General features: G+C 54.9%; 2 protein-coding genes and 1 long non-coding RNA gene across 3 annotated transcripts in view; 1 reads left to right on the forward strand and 2 right to left on the reverse strand.

The window, feature by feature from the left end:
• The window catches only part of LOC145527776 (uncharacterized), a 681,763-nt gene that overhangs the window by 145,546 nt on the left and 519,548 nt on the right, over positions 1-16,669 (forward strand). The window contains exons 20-21 of the long non-coding RNA XR_014069857.1: positions 7,132-7,243; positions 14,767-14,878. This is a non-coding gene — a long non-coding RNA (uncharacterized LOC145527776). The remainder of the gene's footprint in view (positions 1-7,131; positions 7,244-14,766; positions 14,879-16,669) is intronic.
• Positions 1,498-3,417, reverse strand: LOC145527749 (uncharacterized). The gene is made up of 3 exons (XM_081545817.1): positions 3,248-3,417; positions 2,536-2,848; positions 1,498-2,278 (listed from the first exon to the last, which is right to left on the reverse strand). The coding sequence occupies exons 1-3, from the start codon at positions 3,380-3,382 to the stop codon at positions 1,656-1,658; spliced, it is 1,071 nt and encodes a 356-aa protein (XP_081401943.1). The 5' UTR covers positions 3,383-3,417; the 3' UTR covers positions 1,498-1,655.
• LOC145527735 (uncharacterized) lies at positions 9,266-11,059 on the reverse strand. The gene is made up of 3 exons (XM_081545801.1): positions 10,882-11,059; positions 10,170-10,482; positions 9,266-9,912 (listed from the first exon to the last, which is right to left on the reverse strand). The coding sequence occupies exons 1-3, from the start codon at positions 11,014-11,016 to the stop codon at positions 9,290-9,292; spliced, it is 1,071 nt and encodes a 356-aa protein (XP_081401927.1). The 5' UTR covers positions 11,017-11,059; the 3' UTR covers positions 9,266-9,289.

Consider the following 16,669-nt stretch of genomic DNA (forward strand, 5'->3'; position numbering starts at 1 on the left):
TGGCAGGGGCCGAGGCAGGCAGCCCACCCTGATTCCTGCGGGGGCCTGACTTGGGAAGTGCCATCTGGTAGCTTTGAGACTCACCAAACCAAATTGCACTGGAGAGAGGAGGGACACCTTCCTTCATCCACCCCCCACCCCCGCCGGATTCCCACATACCCTGACCCCTTTCTCTTGATTTCGGAGCCATTTCCAGAGTCCCGCTCATATGACCTCATTCGAAGTGCACTGTGGACGAGCTGCCATCTGCAGCTGCTACCACAGCAGCCAAGGGCTTTAGCTCCCGACTACCTCCCTTCCTTTGGAACTTGGGGGCCCTCTACTCCCCACTTGCACACCACAGACCTTTGCTGAGGATTGTGGGGACCCTCACTCAGTTTGCAGCACGTTGTAGCCATCCCTGTCCTCCCTTGAAACTCAGCTTGTGAGCTCCTTTGGAGCAGCGTGGCCCACCTGGCTGCAACGGAAGACACAGCTGACAGTGAAACAACAGCTTAGATCTGAGAGCCGGAAAGCTCTGTCAAAAGGGACCTCCCTCTTCACACCGTAGAGGCTGTAGGAGCCGCCAGGCTTTCGGAACCAGTGCTGGGGCCAAAATGACTCCACAGCTGTTTTCCTTCCTGGGGAGGGTTCTGGCTCGAGCGGGAATGGCTCAAGTCTCCTAAGGTTCTGAAAGCCCACTGTGTGCAGATTCACGGTACACAGAGAGGAAAAGGTGGAGTCCTACCCTGGAGGTGGTCACAGCTCACGGATGAGCCAGGCAGGCAGGCAGGCAGGGCATGAGAACACCTGAGCTGCCTTCATGAGTGAATGGTGTGGGGGCAGAGGAAGAGAAGCCGGTCTGCTCCCTCGTGTGGTGCCCAGGGCAGGTTGTCCCCAGAGGAAACCCTTACGACGGTGAGGACTATCACTGCTGTTTCCCAAGGGGTTCCGTCGGTGCGTGTCTTCCCCGGAGCGGTCAGGCCGTCTCTCAGGTACACTGGCCATGGGCATTGCCTCTCCTTGGAACTTCCCATGTGTTTCTCTTTTTTATGGAACAGTGATTTTCTAGAGTGGTTCTGGGCCACAAGGATGTTGGGTCATTTTCTAGCCTTCTGTCATGAAGAACGCTTTCCTGGGCATGGGGGTGGTTTGTTGTTCCAGCTCCCTTTCTTGGCTTCTTTTGGGAGCTGGTGCAACAAGAGGAGCTCAGCCTCTGCCTTCTGGCTGAGATGTCACCCTTCAAACAGCAATGCCTGCCTGGAGATAATGATGGCAGTTGCCAAAAGGGCTTCGTTTGGTACATGGTATCTTGAAAGGACGTACACCGTCCTTTCAGCTATCAAAGGCTAGTTCAAATGACATAAAAATGAGAACTCTCCAATGGAGTCTTACAGTAGGTGGAGAGTCCGAAAAACACTCCTTCAGTCATTTCACTGAGAGTCATTGATTGGGGACACCAAGAATATAGGAAGGAATGCAGAAAGAAAAGATGAAATTGTGTTCAGGATCGGGGGGAGGGATGAACAGGGCGTGCTTGCCTTGAATCCAGGCTTTGTTGGGGGGTGGGGCATAAAGATCGAACGGGTCTGAAACTACAAAGTGGTGATGGTAACACAGTATCACCAGAGTTACACAACAGTGATCCCAGATTGCAACAATGATGAAAAAGTTTACTAATCCCAACTTAAAAAACAAAAATACAGGAAACCATACCAAAAATAAAACATCACCAGAAAGGTGGAAAGAAACCAAATGCAAAGCAGTTCAGGGGAAAGGAACTCCATGTCCCCTGGGGGCAGACCGAGTTGCCGGCATCCACGGTGAGCAGACAGGGATGGAGGCTGCAGAGCCGACCGCTCCCCTGGACGTGGTGTTTCCGGCAAGGGCTCTGGGTCTCTGTCCAGAGCGGGGGCTCTTTCTCCCTGCAGGGCTGGGTGAGTGATCGTGGGCATCTGGGTGTTGCGCGGGAGCCAGGGCAGGCTCTCCCTGCCGAGGCGGTGACTCCTCCTCTGCCTCGGGTTCTCTTGCCAAAGCCCGAGCAGGTAGAGGTGCACGTGGAGGTCGAGGTTCTCGCTGAGGGGGTGGGACATCAGTGCCTGGGGCTGGGGGTCCTGCAGGCACGGAGATCCGATCTGCCCGGTGTGCTGGCCAGTACCCAGCTGGCCTGGTGTCTCTGCGAGGGCAAGTCTCGCTTCTCCATCTGCCCTCGGTGGATCCCTGGGTCCTGCACCTGGAGCCACGACCTCTTTAGGGACAGGTCTGGGAAGTGGAGCCTGGTTCCAGTTGGAGGCCAGTGCTAGAGTTGGGGGAGAAGCAAAGTTTGCCCACAGGCCAGCCTTGGCATGTGCGTACCCCGGGACAGAAACCTTCCAAGAGGTTCCCAAAGAATACCCAGCGTCAGATGTCTTTTGGGACTGAAGTGTGCAAGATGGGGGGCGGGGGGTGTGAGGCCAGCGCTTGCTGCAGGCCCAGCAGCAGCTTTCGGGGACTCGTCCCTGTGTAGCTCAGCACCCCTCCCCACACACTCCCGTGCACCAGCCCCAGCGTCCTCACCTCTGTGCTCTGGCGTGCTGGGCTCCAGGTCCTCCTGGTGCCTCAGAGGCCGGGGTTCTCTGGACTCTGGGTCAGAGCCGGGTGTGCTGAGCTCCGTGGCAGCCTCAGACTGGGCCGCCGGCTGTATCCTGGGCGGTGTCTCGGCAGCAGGCCTTCCCCACCTCCGCGTCTCCCCCGGTGGGGCTGATGCCTCCGTGGGCACGCTGACCTGGAGCCTGCACTGGGCCTCACGGGCGGGCGGGTGGTGCTCCGACCCCTCCCTCTGGGAGCTGGATGGGGTGTCCCCGTCCTCGGCCTCATCACGTGGGAAGCTCTGCAACGACAGTGACCGTCAGCCAGCCATGCTGGGAGTTTTCCGAGCTGGGCCTGGCCAGTGGAGCCGCTGCTTCTGCCTGCTCGAACTTCTCTTCCCAGAAGGGTCAGAGACGTGTGTCTGCTCAGATCCCCACCCGGGAGGAAAGAGACCCATCTGAGGGTGTGAGGTCAGCCTGGCGGGCCGGCGCTGCCCACACTCTCCCCATCCCGCCCAGCCTGCTCTCCCCTGGGGTGTGGACACAACTTGTCCACAGGCTTCTGACCCCACATCCGCCTGGGCTTCCTTGAGGGAGACACACCCCGAGAAACCCGCATCCCCACACACAGGCAAAGGACCCGGTGTTTCCGGGTGGCATGGGAGAGGTGGCCTGGCCCGGCCTGGGGCTCCCCGTGTTACCTTTCTGTTTCTCCGGGCAAAGGGCCAGAGGCCTCTCGGGGGTGTCCTGAGCCAACGTCGACAGGGTGCCCACGCACACTGCCTGTGAGCTCTCCTGAGGCCCCGGCCTCTGGGCAGGGGCAAACAGCAGAACATCTTGGCAGCAAGTGATCTGGCTGGGGGCTCCTCTCCGCTCTGGAGGCCTGGATACCCGGATTGCGGGTTCTGTTGGGTTCTGTTGCCGGCAGGTGACATCATTTCCTGGGGTTCGTGCTGAGGTCCCTTCCCCAAAACTTCCCAAGGGAATCTCTGGGTTTCTGACTGCTCGATCACCCCCCTTAGGCCATGTGCAGGCACAGTGACACCCACACGGCCCAGCCCACAGCCCTGGGGAGGCCTGGGTTCAGCCAGGGCCTGAGCTCCGAGGACCATGCTGCTCTCAGACCAGGCTCCTTCTTCTCATAAGTGGTGTGGCCCTGGACAACCATATGCCCCTCAGGGTTTCCCCAGTCTCTCCATCTGCAGAGTGGGGGTCATTCTCCCATCTGCTTCCTAGGCCTGTCGGCCTACGAGCAGCTCCATGCCTTTCCACCTGGGGCCGATATCACGTGGAGCTCGTGCGCTGAGACTTCAGAAAGAAAGATTCCATCCAGGGCTGACACAGCACAGAATGGGGCAGAACGAGGCCTGGATGTGCCGTGGTACCCAGGAAAAGGCACTCCCCCTCCTGACTGTTTTGAGACCCCGCATCCAAGTTGGAGGACCGAAAGGAAGACTCGAAGGTCTCCCTCTCTTATAGAAAAGAGTAGCCAACTTTCTGGTCCTCTGTTTCCATTGAGATTCTGTTGAAGTGTCCCAGCTCGGCTTCTGCGGGTGGCTGAGCTTCTACTGGCTCCCTGCGTTCTTGTCTTTTCCTCTCCAAACCTTCCGTCCTTTTCCCCCTTCTGGGGTGGAAGGGCGCTGTCATTGCTTCTACCTTCGAGACAGATTGAGGAAAAGTCTGGACCATCGACTCCTTTCCTCTCTTTGGTTCCGTGTCTCTCTCTGGCTGTGTCCCTCTCTTTTCCTTTCTCAATTCGGTCTGTGTCTTCCTCTTTCTCTCTCGTGTGTGGATGGATGGATGGATGCTAGGGATGCACATGTATATGATTAGATGAGGGTTATGTTTTAGGGATAGGTTAGAGGGAGAGAAAGGCTTTAGGTCAGAGTTGGTCATGGGGGAAGGGTAAAGGGTGGTGGTGGTGTTTCTTGGAATCTGAGTGCTGTGCATTCTTCGTCTCTTTCCATATGAACCCCTTCTCAGATACACCACTTGCAAGGAGTCTCTCGTGTTCCGTTTCCTATCTTTTGCATTTGTGAATGCTTAGCTTCTCTGTTGTGAAGAGGTTCCATTGGATGGAAACCCAGTGGTGTACTTCGTTTACCTCTTTCCCTTACTTGAAGAGACCCATTTCGACCTCCGCCCAGCAAATGGCAAGGAGACTCTGATGTTAAGGAGCCTTTGACCTACGCTTCTTTCTAGCTATCTCATGACATCAGTCTTTAGGGTGAGGTTTTTCCCCGATATTGAGGTGGTATGAGATCAAAACCAATAGCGTTCTTCAGATGTAGCTGTCTGGTTTTCCCATGGACATTGATTGAAGAGGCTTTCCTGTTCCCATTTGGATATTCTCCCCGTCTGTGTCAGAGATGAGTTGACCATGGATGCTGGGGTTTGTTTCTGGACCCTCAACTTTATTCCATCGATCTGGATCTGTGTGTGTTGTTGTATTCCCAATAGCATACTGTCCTGCTGCTGCTGCTGCTGCGGCTAAGTCACTTCAGTCGTGTCTGACTCTGCATGACCCCATGGCCTGCAGCCTACCAGGCTCCTCCGTCCAGGACATTTTCCAGGCAAGAGTACTGGAGTGGGTCGCCATTGCCTTCTCCGATACTCTCCTGAGGATCCTAGTTTGGTCGTCTAATTTCCTTTCACACAACCTTGGATGTCCGTATCGGGGCTTTTTCGTCGGATTGTATTGACAATGTAGGCTCCTTTCTGTTTCCGTACCCCCTTTGCAATTCTTTGTTCGGTGCGAAAATGCATTGGCATTTTGGGAGGAATAGCATGGAAGCTGTGGATTGCCATGTGGGGCTGTGACATGATTTTCCCAATAGGAATTCTTTCAAGCCCTGAGCACAGCTTCTCTTTCCAGTGATTGGTGTGGGCTTGATCTTCCTCCTTCCATCTCTCGCCGTTTTGTGAGAACAGGTCCATCCTTCCCTTCTGGGGTAGATGGACTCGTGGGTATCACTTCAGTGAATGGCATTGGCAGTGGGGGTGATAATTCCCTTCTCATTGGAAGACTTTGCTGTGAGTATTAGAAATGCAGGTGACTTCTCTTCCCCTTCCTCCCTGTCCATGTCTCAGAGCCACCGGGAAACAGAGGCCTCATCCACGGTCACACAGGCCTGAGGGGGTGCAACTAGACTGTTGTTTCTTCAGGCCCTCAGTGCTGGACATCATCCGGGATACTCTGTGTGTGTCTTCCTCCGTCTGGTGTCCCTTCAGACCTTTCCCTAGTTTTCACAGGCTTGTTGTGTTGGCGTTCTTTGTCTGTTTGGAGACACATCCTTGATAAGCTTTGTGTTTCCACTCATTCGTCTCGCGATGTATGACCTGTCTTTTGCTTTTGTCATGAGGTCTTTCCCACAGTAGATATCTTTGATTTTGCAAAGTCCACTGTATTCTCTGGGTTTTTTTTGTGGACTGCCTTTTAGTTTTGTGTGTGAAGACTCAAAGCACGTGTCCGGTTTCTGCTCATTGTTCTTCTAGATTTGTGACAAGTTTTCATGGAAAGTTTGTCTAGGGATAACTGGAAGTGAACTCGGTGTAAGGTGTCAAGTCTCCATCTCCATTCATGTCATCCCCTGCAGTTTCCAATTCCCTGTTCCTGAGTGGTTTTGGAGACCTTGTGGGAAGGTTGGTTGCATTGGAGTTTGCATTTCCACCTTGATTCGATTCACACTGTTCTGCCCTCAGGGACACTGTCAAGGGGGAGTGAGGAGCAGCCTGCACTTCCAGCAGTGACCACACGGTGGGGCGAGTGCTGCTCTCCCCTCTGGGAGCCCCAGGCCACAGGCATCCCAGTGAGGAGCCAGCTCTGTGCTCAGCTGAAAGGAGTTAGTTAGTCTCTCAGGAGCCTCTGAGCCCTTGCCTTTGGATCACCCAGGGTGGGCATTTACTGGGACAGAAAAAATTGCCCTGAATTCCATGGACGGAAGAGCCTGGCTCTGTAGAGTTCGTGAGTTGCCGTGAATCAGACACAACTGAGGACACAAAAATTCAATAGATTAAAACACTTTTTGGGGGTGGGGGGGAGTGAAAGAGGGTGATGTGGGTTTTTTTGTCTTATATAACAGCCAAGGGAAATCTAGTTTAAACCTAAATTCACATAGATGGGAAAGGTATATCTCTCCGTCACCCTATTTAAAAAAAAAAAACCTACTAAACTTTTCTGAAAGTTTATTTAGTAGCTTCCTTGAGCAGTTTACTGTGGAGCATTTTTTTTTTTTTTCTGTGACATTGGCCTCATTAAAAAGTACGGTTTGCCTTTACTGGATAATTTTGTTCATTGGTTTCTTAGGGAACCTTGGTAATATTTGAGTTTCCTGGGGAGTATGGTCACATGACCTGGCCCTGGCCAATCGGTGCGTTCCACCTCCCTGGCCACTGTGATTGGCTCCGGGCTGGGGCAGTGCCCAATCGGGGCCCAGGGCCGGGCCTCCCGTTGGAAGCCAGGGGAAGACGAGCTCTCGTCCTGCTGGGGTAGGGGAAGGGGTGGGGCCGGGGCAGGTCAGGCTCCAGCAGTGGGAGGGGCTTGAGGTCCGCCTGCGGCAGTTGGTGACGTTCCTGCTCCCCTCAGGGCAGAGCCGCCGGCCTGAGAATGAGGGCGCTGCTGAGCCCAGGGGCTGGGATGGCCCGTTGCTGCTGTGGTCCCAGAGCTCCACCCGAGACCTGAGGGAAGCCGTCTGCCCGTGAGTCCTCTCCCACTTGTCTGTCAGCTTGTTTGAAGCATGCTGGGTTTTCTGCCCAGCTGGCTAAGGGGAGTCCCTGGAAATGCAAGGGTGTGGGTTTTGGCAGACTTCAGGGAAGACATGCCAGATGAGCCTGGGAGACTCCAGGTTAATCTGGATTCAGGAGATATCTCTTCGGGCCAGCTAGTAATTGTAGGATAAGCCTAATGAGCCTTCAGAGGATGAAGAGAGTAACGTGCCAAGGTAGCAATCGATGTCCTCATTCGAGAGGATGAAGCTGGTGCTCAGAGAAGGGGGGAACTTGGCCACAGCAAGGAGGTGTGCACCCAGACAGGACCCCCCAGATCCGGCCATTGGAGCTCAGGGAGGCCACTGGTGTGGCTTGTCCCTGTGGCAGGGGCCGAGGCAGGCAGCCCACCCTGATTCCTGCGGGGGCCTGACTTGGGAAGTGCCATCTGGTAGCTTTGAGACTCACCAAACCAAATTGCACTGGAGAGAGGAGGGACACCTTCCTTCATCCACCCCCCACCCCCGCCGGATTCCCACATACCCTGACCCCTTTCTCTTGATTTCGGAGCCATTTCCAGAGTCCCGCTCATATGACCTCATTCGAAGTGCACTGTGGACGAGCTGCCATCTGCAGCTGCTACCACAGCAGCCAAGGGCTTTAGCTCCCGACTACCTCCCTTCCTTTGGAACTTGGGGGCCCTCTACTCCCCACTTGCACACCACAGACCTTTGCTGAGGATTGTGGGGACCCTCACTCAGTTTGCAGCACGTTGTAGCCATCCCTGTCCTCCCTTGAAACTCAGCTTGTGAGCTCCTTTGGAGCAGCGTGGCCCACCTGGCTGCAACGGAAGACACAGCTGACAGTGAAACAACAGCTTAGATCTGAGAGCCGGAAAGCTCTGTCAAAAGGGACCTCCCTCTTCACACCGTAGAGGCTGTAGGAGCCGCCAGGCTTTCGGAACCAGTGCTGGGGCCAAAATGACTCCACAGCTGTTTTCCTTCCTGGGGAGGGTTCTGGCTCGAGCGGGAATGGCTCAAGTCTCCTAAGGTTCTGAAAGCCCACTGTGTGCAGATTCACGGTACACAGAGAGGAAAAGGTGGAGTCCTACCCTGGAGGTGGTCACAGCTCACGGATGAGCCAGGCAGGCAGGCAGGCAGGGCATGAGAACACCTGAGCTGCCTTCATGAGTGAATGGTGTGGGGGCAGAGGAAGAGAAGCCGGTCTGCTCCCTCGTGTGGTGCCCAGGGCAGGTTGTCCCCAGAGGAAACCCTTACGACGGTGAGGACTATCACTGCTGTTTCCCAAGGGGTTCCGTCGGTGCGTGTCTTCCCCGGAGCGGTCAGGCCGTCTCTCAAGTACACTGGCCATGGGCATTGCCTCTCCTTGGAACTTCCCATGTGTTTCTCTTTTTTATGGAACAGTGATTTTCTAGAGTGGTTCTGGGCCACAAGGATGTTGGGTCATTTTCTAGCCTTCTGTCATGAAGAACGCTTTCCTGGGCATGGGGGTGGTTTGTTGTTCCAGCTCCCTTTCTTGGCTTCTTTTGGGAGCTGGTGCAACAAGAGGAGCTCAGCCTCTGCCTTCTGGCTGAGATGTCAGCCTTCAAACAGCAATGCCTGCCTGGAGATAATGATGGCAGTTGCCAAAAGGGCTTCGTTTGGCACATGGTATCTTGAAAGGACGTACACCGTCCTTTCAGCTATCAAAGGCTAGTTCAAATGACATAAAAATGAGAACTCTCCAATGGAGTCTTACAGTAGGGGGAGAGTCCGAAAAACACTCCTTCAGTCATTTCACTGAGAGTCATTGATTGGGGACACCAAGAATATAGGAAGGAATGCAGAAAGAAAAGATGAAATTGTGTTCAGGATCGGGGGGAGGGATGAACAGGGCGTGCTTGCCTTGAATCCAGGCTTTGTTGGGGGGTGGGGCATAAAGATCGAACGGGTCTGAAACTACAAAGTGGTGATGGTAACACAGTATCACCAGAGTTACACAACAGTGATCCCAGATTGCAACAATGATGAAAAAGTTTACTAATCCCAACTTAACCAACAAAAATACAGGAAACCATACAAAAAATAAAACATTACCAGAAATGTGGAAACAAACCAAATGCAAAGCAGTTCAGGGGAAAGGAACTCCATGTCCCCTGGGGGCAGACCGAGTTGCCGGCATCCACGGTGAGCAGACAGGGATGAAGGCTGCAGAGCCGACCGCTCCCCTGGACGTGGTGTTTCCGGCAAGGGCTCTGTGTCTCTGTCCAGAGCGGGGGCTCTTTCTCCCTGCAGGGCTGGGTGAGTGATCGTGGGCATCTGGGTGTTGCGCGGGAGCCAGGGCAGGCTCTCCCTGCCGAGGCGGTGACTCCTCCTCTGCCTCGGGTTCTCTTGCCAAAGCCCGAGCAGGTAGAGGTGCACGTGGAGGTGGAGGTTCTCGCTGAGGGGGTGGGACATCAGTGCCTGGGGCTGGGGGTCCTGCAGGCACGGAGATCCGATCTGCCCGGTGTGCTGGCCAGTACCCAGCTGGCCTGGTGTCTCTGCGAGGGCAAGTCTCGGTTCTCCATCTGCCCTCGGTGGATCCCTGGGTCCTGCACCTGGAGCCACCACCTCTTTAGGGACAGGTCTGGGAAGTGGAGCCTGGTTCCAGTTGGAGGCCAGTGCTAGAGTTGGGGGAGAAGCAAAGTTTGCCCACAGGCCAGCCTTGGCATGTGCGTACCCCGGGACAGAAACCTTCCAAGAGGTTCCCAAAGAATACCCAGCGTCAGATGTCTTTTGGGACTGAAGTGTGCAAGATGGGGGGCGGGGGGTGTGAGGCCAGCGCTTGCTGCAGGCCCAGCAGCAGCTTTCGGGGACTCGTCCCTGTGTAGCTCAGCACCCCTCCCCACACACTCCCGTGCACCAGCCCCAGCGTCCTCACCTCTGTGCTCTGGCGTGCTGGGCTCCAGGTCCTCCTGGTGCCTCAGAGGCCGGGGTTCTCTGGACTCTGGGTCGGAGCCGGGTGTGCTGAGCTCCGTGGCAGCCTCAGACTGGGCCGCCGGCTGTATCCTGGGCGGTGTCTCGGCAGCAGGCCTTCCCCACCTCCGCGTCTCCCCCGGTGGGGCTGATGCCTCCGTGGGCACGCTGACCTGGAGCCTGCACTGGGCCTCACGGGCGGGCGGGTGGTGCTCCGACCCCTCCCTCTGGGAGCTGGATGGGGTGTCCCCGTCCTCGGCCTCATCACGTGGGAAGCTCTGCAACGACAGTGACCGTCAGCCAGCCATGCTGGGAGTTTTCCGAGCTGGGCCTGGCCAGTGGAGCCGCTGCTTCTGCCTGCTCGAACTTCTCTTCCCAGAAGGGTCAGAGACGTGTGTCTGCTCAGATCCCCACCCGGGAGGAAAGAGACCCATCTGAGGGTGTGAGGTCAGCCTGGCGGGCCGGCGCTGCCCACACTCTCCCCATCCCGCCCAGCCTGCTCTCCCCTGGGGTGTGGACACAACTTGTCCACAGGCTTCTGACCCCACATCCGCCTGGGCTTCCTTGAGGGAGACACACCCCGAGAAACCCGCATCCCCACACACAGGCAAAGGACCCGGTGTTTCCGGGTGGCATGGGAGAGGTGGCCTGGCCCGGCCTGGGGCTCCCCGTGTTACCTTTCTGTTTCTCCGGGCAAAGGGCCAGAGGCCTCTCGGGGGTGTCCTGAGCCAACGTCGACAGGGTGCCCACGCACACTGCCTGTGAGCTCTCCTGAGGCCCCGGCCTCTGGGCAGGGGCAAACAGCAGAACATCTTGGCAGCAAGTGATCTGGCTGGGGGCTCCTCTCCGCTCTGGAGGCCTGGATACCCGGATTGCGGGTTCTGTTGGGTTCTGTTGCCGGCAGGTGACATCATTTCCTGGGGTTCGTGCTGAGGTCCCTTCCCCAAAACTTCCCAAGGGAATCTCTGGGTTTCTGACTGCTCGATCACCCCCCTTAGGCCATGTGCAGGCACAGTGACACCCACACGGCCCAGCCCACAGCCCTGGGGAGGCCTGGGTTCAGCCAGGGCCTGAGCTCCGAGGACCATGCTGCTCTCAGACCAGGCTCCTTCTTCTCATAAGTGGTGTGGCCCTGGACAACCATATGCCCCTCAGGGTTTCCCCAGTCTCTCCATCTGCAGAGTGGGGGTCATTCTCCCATCTGCTTCCTAGGCCTGTCGGCCTACGAGCAGCTCCATGCCTTTCCACCTGGGGCCGATATCACGTGGAGCTCGTGCGCTGAGACTTCAGAAAGAAAGATTCCATCCAGGGCTGACACAGCACAGAATGGGGCAGAACGAGGCCTGGATGTGCCGTGGTACCCAGGAAAAGGCACTCCCCCTCCTGACTGTTTTGAGACCCCGCATCCAAGTTGGAGGACCGAAAGGAAGACTCGAAGGTCTCCCTCTCTTATAGAAAAGAGTAGCCAACTTTCTGGTCCTCTGTTTCCATTGAGATTCTGTTGAAGTGTCCCAGCTCGGCTTCTGCGGGTGGCTGAGCTTCTACTGGCTCCCTGCGTTCTTGTCTTTTCCTCTCCAAACCTTCCGTCCTTTTCCCCCTTCTGGGGTGGAAGGGCGCTGTCATTGCTTCTACCTTCGAGACAGATTGAGGAAAAGTCTGGACCATCGACTCCTTTCCTCTCTTTGGTTCCGTGTCTCTCTCTGGCTGTGTCCCTCTCTTTTCCTTTCTCAATTCCGTCTGTGTCTTCCTCTTTCTCTCTCGTGTGTGGATGGATGGATGGATGCTAGGGATGCACATGTATATGATTAGATGAGGGTTATGTTTTAGGGATAGGTTAGAGGGAGAGAAAGGCTTTAGGTCAGAGTTGGTCATGGGGGAAGGGTCAAGGGTGGTGGTGGTGTTTCTTGGAATCTGAGTGCTGTGCATTCTTCGTCTCTTTCCATATGAACCCCTTCTCAGATACACCACTTGCAAGGAGTCTCTCGTGTTCCGTTTCCTATCTTTTGCATTTGTGAATGCTTAGCTTCTCTGTTGTGAAGAGGTTCCATTGGATGGAAACCCAGTGGTGTACTTCGTTTACCTCTTTCCCTTACTTGAAGAGACCCATTTCGACCTCCGCCCAGCAAATGGCAAGGAGACTCTGATGTTAAGGAGCCTTTGACCTACGCTTCTTTCTAGCTATCTCATGACATCAGTCTTTAGGGTGAGGTTTTTCCCCGATATTGAGGTGGTATGAGATCAAAACCAATAGCGTTCTTCAGATGTAGCTGTCTGGTTTTCCCATGGACATTGATTGAAGAGGCTTTCCTGTTCCCATTTGGATATTCTCCCCGTCTGTGTCAGAGATGAGTTGACCATGGATGCTGGGGTTTGTTTCTGGACCCTCAACTTTATTCCATCGATCTGGATCTGTGTGTGTTGTTGTATTCCCAATAGCATACTGTCCTGCTGCTGCTGCTGCTGCGGCTAAGTCACTTCAGTCGTGTCTGACTCTGCATGACCCCATGGCCTGCAGCCTACCAGGCTCCTCCGTCCAGGACATTTTCCAGGCAAGAGTACTGGAGTGGGTCGCCATTGCCTTCTCCGATACTCTCCTGAGGATCCTAGTTTGGTCGTCTAATTTCCTTTCACACAACCTTGGATGTCCGTATCGGGGCTTTTTCGTCGGATTGTATTGACAATGTAGGCTCCTTTCTGTTTCCGTACCCCCTTTGCAATTCTTTGTTCGGTGCGAAAATGCATTGGCATTTTGGGAGGAATAGCATGGAAGCTGTGGATTGCCATGTGGGGCTGTGACATGATTTTCCCAATAGGAATTCTTTCAAGCCCTGAGCACAGCTTCTCTTTCCAGTGATTGGTGTGGGCTTGATCTTCCTCCTTCCATCTCTCGCCGTTTTGTGAGAACAGGTCCATCCTTCCCTTCTGGGGTAGATGGACTCGTGGGTATCACTTCAGTGAATGGCATTGGCAGTGGGGGTGATAATTCCCTTCTCATTGGAAGACTTTGCTGTGAGTATTAGAAATGCAGGTGACTTCTCTTCCCCTTCCTCCCTGTCCATGTCTCAGAGCCACCGGGAAACAGAGGCCTCATCCACGGTCACACAGGCCTGAGGGGGTGCAACTAGACTGTTGTTTCTTCAGGCCCTCAGTGCTGGACATCATCCGGGATACTCTGTGTGTGTCTTCCTCCGTCTGGTGTCCCTTCAGACCTTTCCCTAGTTTTCACAGGCTTGTTGTGTTGGCGTTCTTTGTCTGTTTGGAGACACATCCTTGATAAGCTTTGTGTTTCCACTCATTCGTCTCGCGATGTATGACCTGTCTTTTGCTTTTGTCATGAGGTCTTTCCCACAGTAGATATCTTTGATTTTGCAAAGTCCACTGTATTCTCTGGGGTTTTTTTTGTGGACTGCCTTTTAGTTTTGTGTGTGAAGACTCAAAGCACGTGTCCGGTTTCTGCTCATTGTTCTTCTAGATTTGTGACAAGTTTTCATGGAAAGTTTGTCTAGGGATAACTGGAAGTGAACTCGGTGTAAGGTGTCAAGTCTCCATCTCCATTCATGTCATCCCCTGCAGTTTCCAATTCCCTGTTCCTGAGTGGTTTTGGAGACCTTGTGGGAAGGTTGGTTGCATTGGAGTTTGCATTTCCACCTTGATTCGATTCACACTGTTCTGCCCTCAGGGACACTGTCAAGGGGGAGTGAGGAGCAGCCTGCACTTCCAGCAGTGACCACACGGTGGGGCGAGTGCTGCTCTCCCCTCTGGGAGCCCCAGGCCACAGGCATCCCAGTGAGGAGCCAGCTCTGTGCTCAGCTGAAAGGAGTTAGTTAGTCTCTCAGGAGCCTCTGAGCCCTTGCCTTTGGATCACCCAGGGTGGGCATTTACTGGGACAGAAAAAATTGCCCTGAATTCCATGGACGGAAGAGCCTGGCTCTGTAGAGTTCGTGAGTTGCCGTGAATCAGACACAACTGAGGACACAAAAATTCAATAGATTAAAACACTTTTTGGGGGTGGGGGGGAGTGAAAGAGGGTGATGTGGGTTTTTTTGTCTTCTATAACAGCCAAGGGAAATCTAGTTTAAACCTAAATTCACATAGATGGGAAAGGTATATCTCTCCGTCACCCTATTTAAAAAAAAAAAACCTACTAAACTTTTCTGAAAGTTTATTTAGTAGCTTCCTTGAGCAGTTTACTGTGGAGCATTTTTTTTTTTTTTCTGTGACATTGGCCTCATTAAAAAGTACGGTTTGCCTTTACTGGATAATTTTGTTCATTGGTTTCTTAGGGAACCTTGGTAATATTTGAGTTTCCTGGGGAGTATGGTCACATGACCTGGCCCTGGCCAATCGGTGCGTTCCACCTCCCTGGCCACTGTGATTGGCTCCGGGCTGGGGCAGTGCCCAATCGGGGCCCAGGGCCGGGCCTCCCGTTGGAAGCCAGGGGAAGACGAGCTCTCGTCCTGCTGGGGTAGGGGAAGGGGTGGGGCCGGGGCAGGTCAGGCTCCAGCAGTGGGAGGGGCTTGAGGTCCGCCTGCGGCAGTTGGTGACGTTCCTGCTCCCCTCAGGGCAGAGCCGCCGGCCTGAGAATGAGGGCGCTGCTGAGCCCAGGGGCTGGGATGGCCCGTTGCTGCTGTGGTCCCAGAGCTCCACCCGAGACCTGAGGGAAGCCGTCTGCCCGTGAGTCCTCTCCCACTTGTCTGTCAGCTTGTTTGAAGCATGCTGGGTTTTCTGCCCAGCTGGCTAAGGGGAGTCCCTGGAAATGCAAGGGTGTGGGTTTTGGCAGACTTCAGGGAAGACATGCCAGATGAGCCTGGGAGACTCCAGGTTAATCTGGATTCAGGAGATATCTCTTCGGGCCAGCTAGTAATTGTAGGATAAGCCTAATGAGCCTTCAGAGGATGAAGAGAGTAACGTGCCAAGGTAGCAATCGATGTCCTCATTCGAGAGGATGAAGCTGGTGCTCAGAGAAGGGGGGAACTTGGCCACAGCAAGGAGGTGTGCACCCAGACAGGACCCCCCAGATCCGGCCATTGGAGCTCAGGGAGGCCACTGGTGTGGCTTGTCCCTGTGGCAGGGGCCGAGGCAGGCAGCCCACCCTGATTCCTGCGGGGGCCTGACTTGGGAAGTGCCATCTGGTAGCTTTGAGACTCACCAAACCAAATTGCACTGGAGAGAGGAGGGACACCTTCCTTCATCCACCCCCCACCCCCGCCGGATTCCCACATACCCTGACCCCTTTCTCTTGATTTCGGAGCCATTTCCAGAGTCCCGCTCATATGACCTCATTCGAAGTGCACTGTGGACGAGCTGCCATCTGCAGCTGCTACCACAGCAGCCAAGGGCTTTAGCTCCCGACTACCTCCCTTCCTTTGGAACTTGGGGGCCCTCTACTCCCCACTTGCACACCACAGACCTTTGCTGAGGATTGTGGGGACCCTCACTCAGTTTGCAGCACGTTGTAGCCATCCCTGTCCTCCCTTGAAACTCAGCTTGTGAGCTCCTTTGGAGCAGCGTGGCCCACCTGGCTGCAACGGAAGACACAGCTGACAGTGAAACAACAGCTTAGATCTGAGAGCCGGAAAGCTCTGTCAAAAGGGACCTCCCTCTTCACACCGTAGAGGCTGTAGGAGCCGCCAGGCTTTCGGAACCAGTGCTGGGGCCAAAATGACTCCACAGCTGTTTTCCTTCCTGGGGAGGGTTCTGGCTCGAGCGGGAATGGCTCAAGTCTCCTAAGGTTCTGAAAGCCCACTGTGTGCAGATTCACGGTACACAGAGAGGAAAAGGTGGAGTCCTACCCTGGAGGTGGTCACAGCTCACGGATGAGCCAGGCAGGCAGGCAGGCAGGGCATGAGAACACCTGAGCTGCCTTCATGAGTGAATGGTGTGGGGGCAGAGGAAGAGAAGCCGGTCTGCTCCCTCGTGTGGTGCCCAGGGCAGGTTGTCCCCAGAGGAAACCCTTACGACGGTGAGGACTATCACTGCTGTTTCCCAAGGGGTTCCGTCGGTGCGTGTCTTCCCCGGAGCGGTCAGGCCGTCTCTCAAGTACACTGGCCATGGGCATTGCCTCTCCTTGGAACTTCCCATGTGTTTCTCTTTTTTATGGAACAGTGATTTTCTAGAGTGGTTCTGGGCCACAAGGATGTTGGGTCATTTTCTAGCCTTCTGTCATGAAGAACGCTTTCCTGGGCATGGGGGTGGTTTGTTGTTCCAGCTCCCTTTCTTGGCTTCTTTTGGGAGCTGGTGCAACAAGAGGAGCTCAGCCTCTGCCTTCTGGCTGAGATGTCACCCTTCAAACAGCAATGCCTGCCTGGAGATAATGATGGCAGTTGCCAAAAGGGCTTCGTTTGGCACATGGTATCTTGAAAGGACGTACACCGTCCTTTCAGCTATCAAAGGCTAGTTCAAATGACATAAAAATGAGAACTCTCCAATGGAGTCTTACAGTAGGGGGAGAGTCCGAAAAACACT

Source organism: Giraffa tippelskirchi, chromosome 11, assembly GCF_054371585.1.
Source record: "Giraffa tippelskirchi isolate mGirTip1 chromosome 11, T2T-mGirTip1v1.2.pri, whole genome shotgun sequence".
Taxonomy (NCBI): Eukaryota; Metazoa; Chordata; class Mammalia; order Artiodactyla; family Giraffidae; genus Giraffa; species Giraffa tippelskirchi.

Excerpts from the sequence above, each read along its gene's own strand:
- LOC145527735 (XM_081545801.1), bottom strand. The coding sequence starts at position 11,016 with ATGTTCTGCTGTTTGCCCCTGCCCAGAGGCCGGGGCCTCAGGAGAGCT. Across the intron at positions 10,483-10,881 it reads TTGCCCGGAGAAACAGAAAG|AGCTTCCCACGTGATGAGGC; the intron begins GTAACACGGGGA and ends CTGTCGTTGCAG. Across the intron at positions 9,913-10,169 it reads CAGCACGCCAGAGCACAGAG|CACTGGCCTCCAACTGGAAC; the intron begins GTGAGGACGCTG and ends CCCCAACTCTAG.
- LOC145527749 (XM_081545817.1), bottom strand. The coding sequence starts at position 3,382 with ATGTTCTGCTGTTTGCCCCTGCCCAGAGGCCGGGGCCTCAGGAGAGCT. Across the intron at positions 2,849-3,247 it reads TTGCCCGGAGAAACAGAAAG|AGCTTCCCACGTGATGAGGC; the intron begins GTAACACGGGGA and ends CTGTCGTTGCAG. Across the intron at positions 2,279-2,535 it reads CAGCACGCCAGAGCACAGAG|CACTGGCCTCCAACTGGAAC; the intron begins GTGAGGACGCTG and ends CCCCAACTCTAG.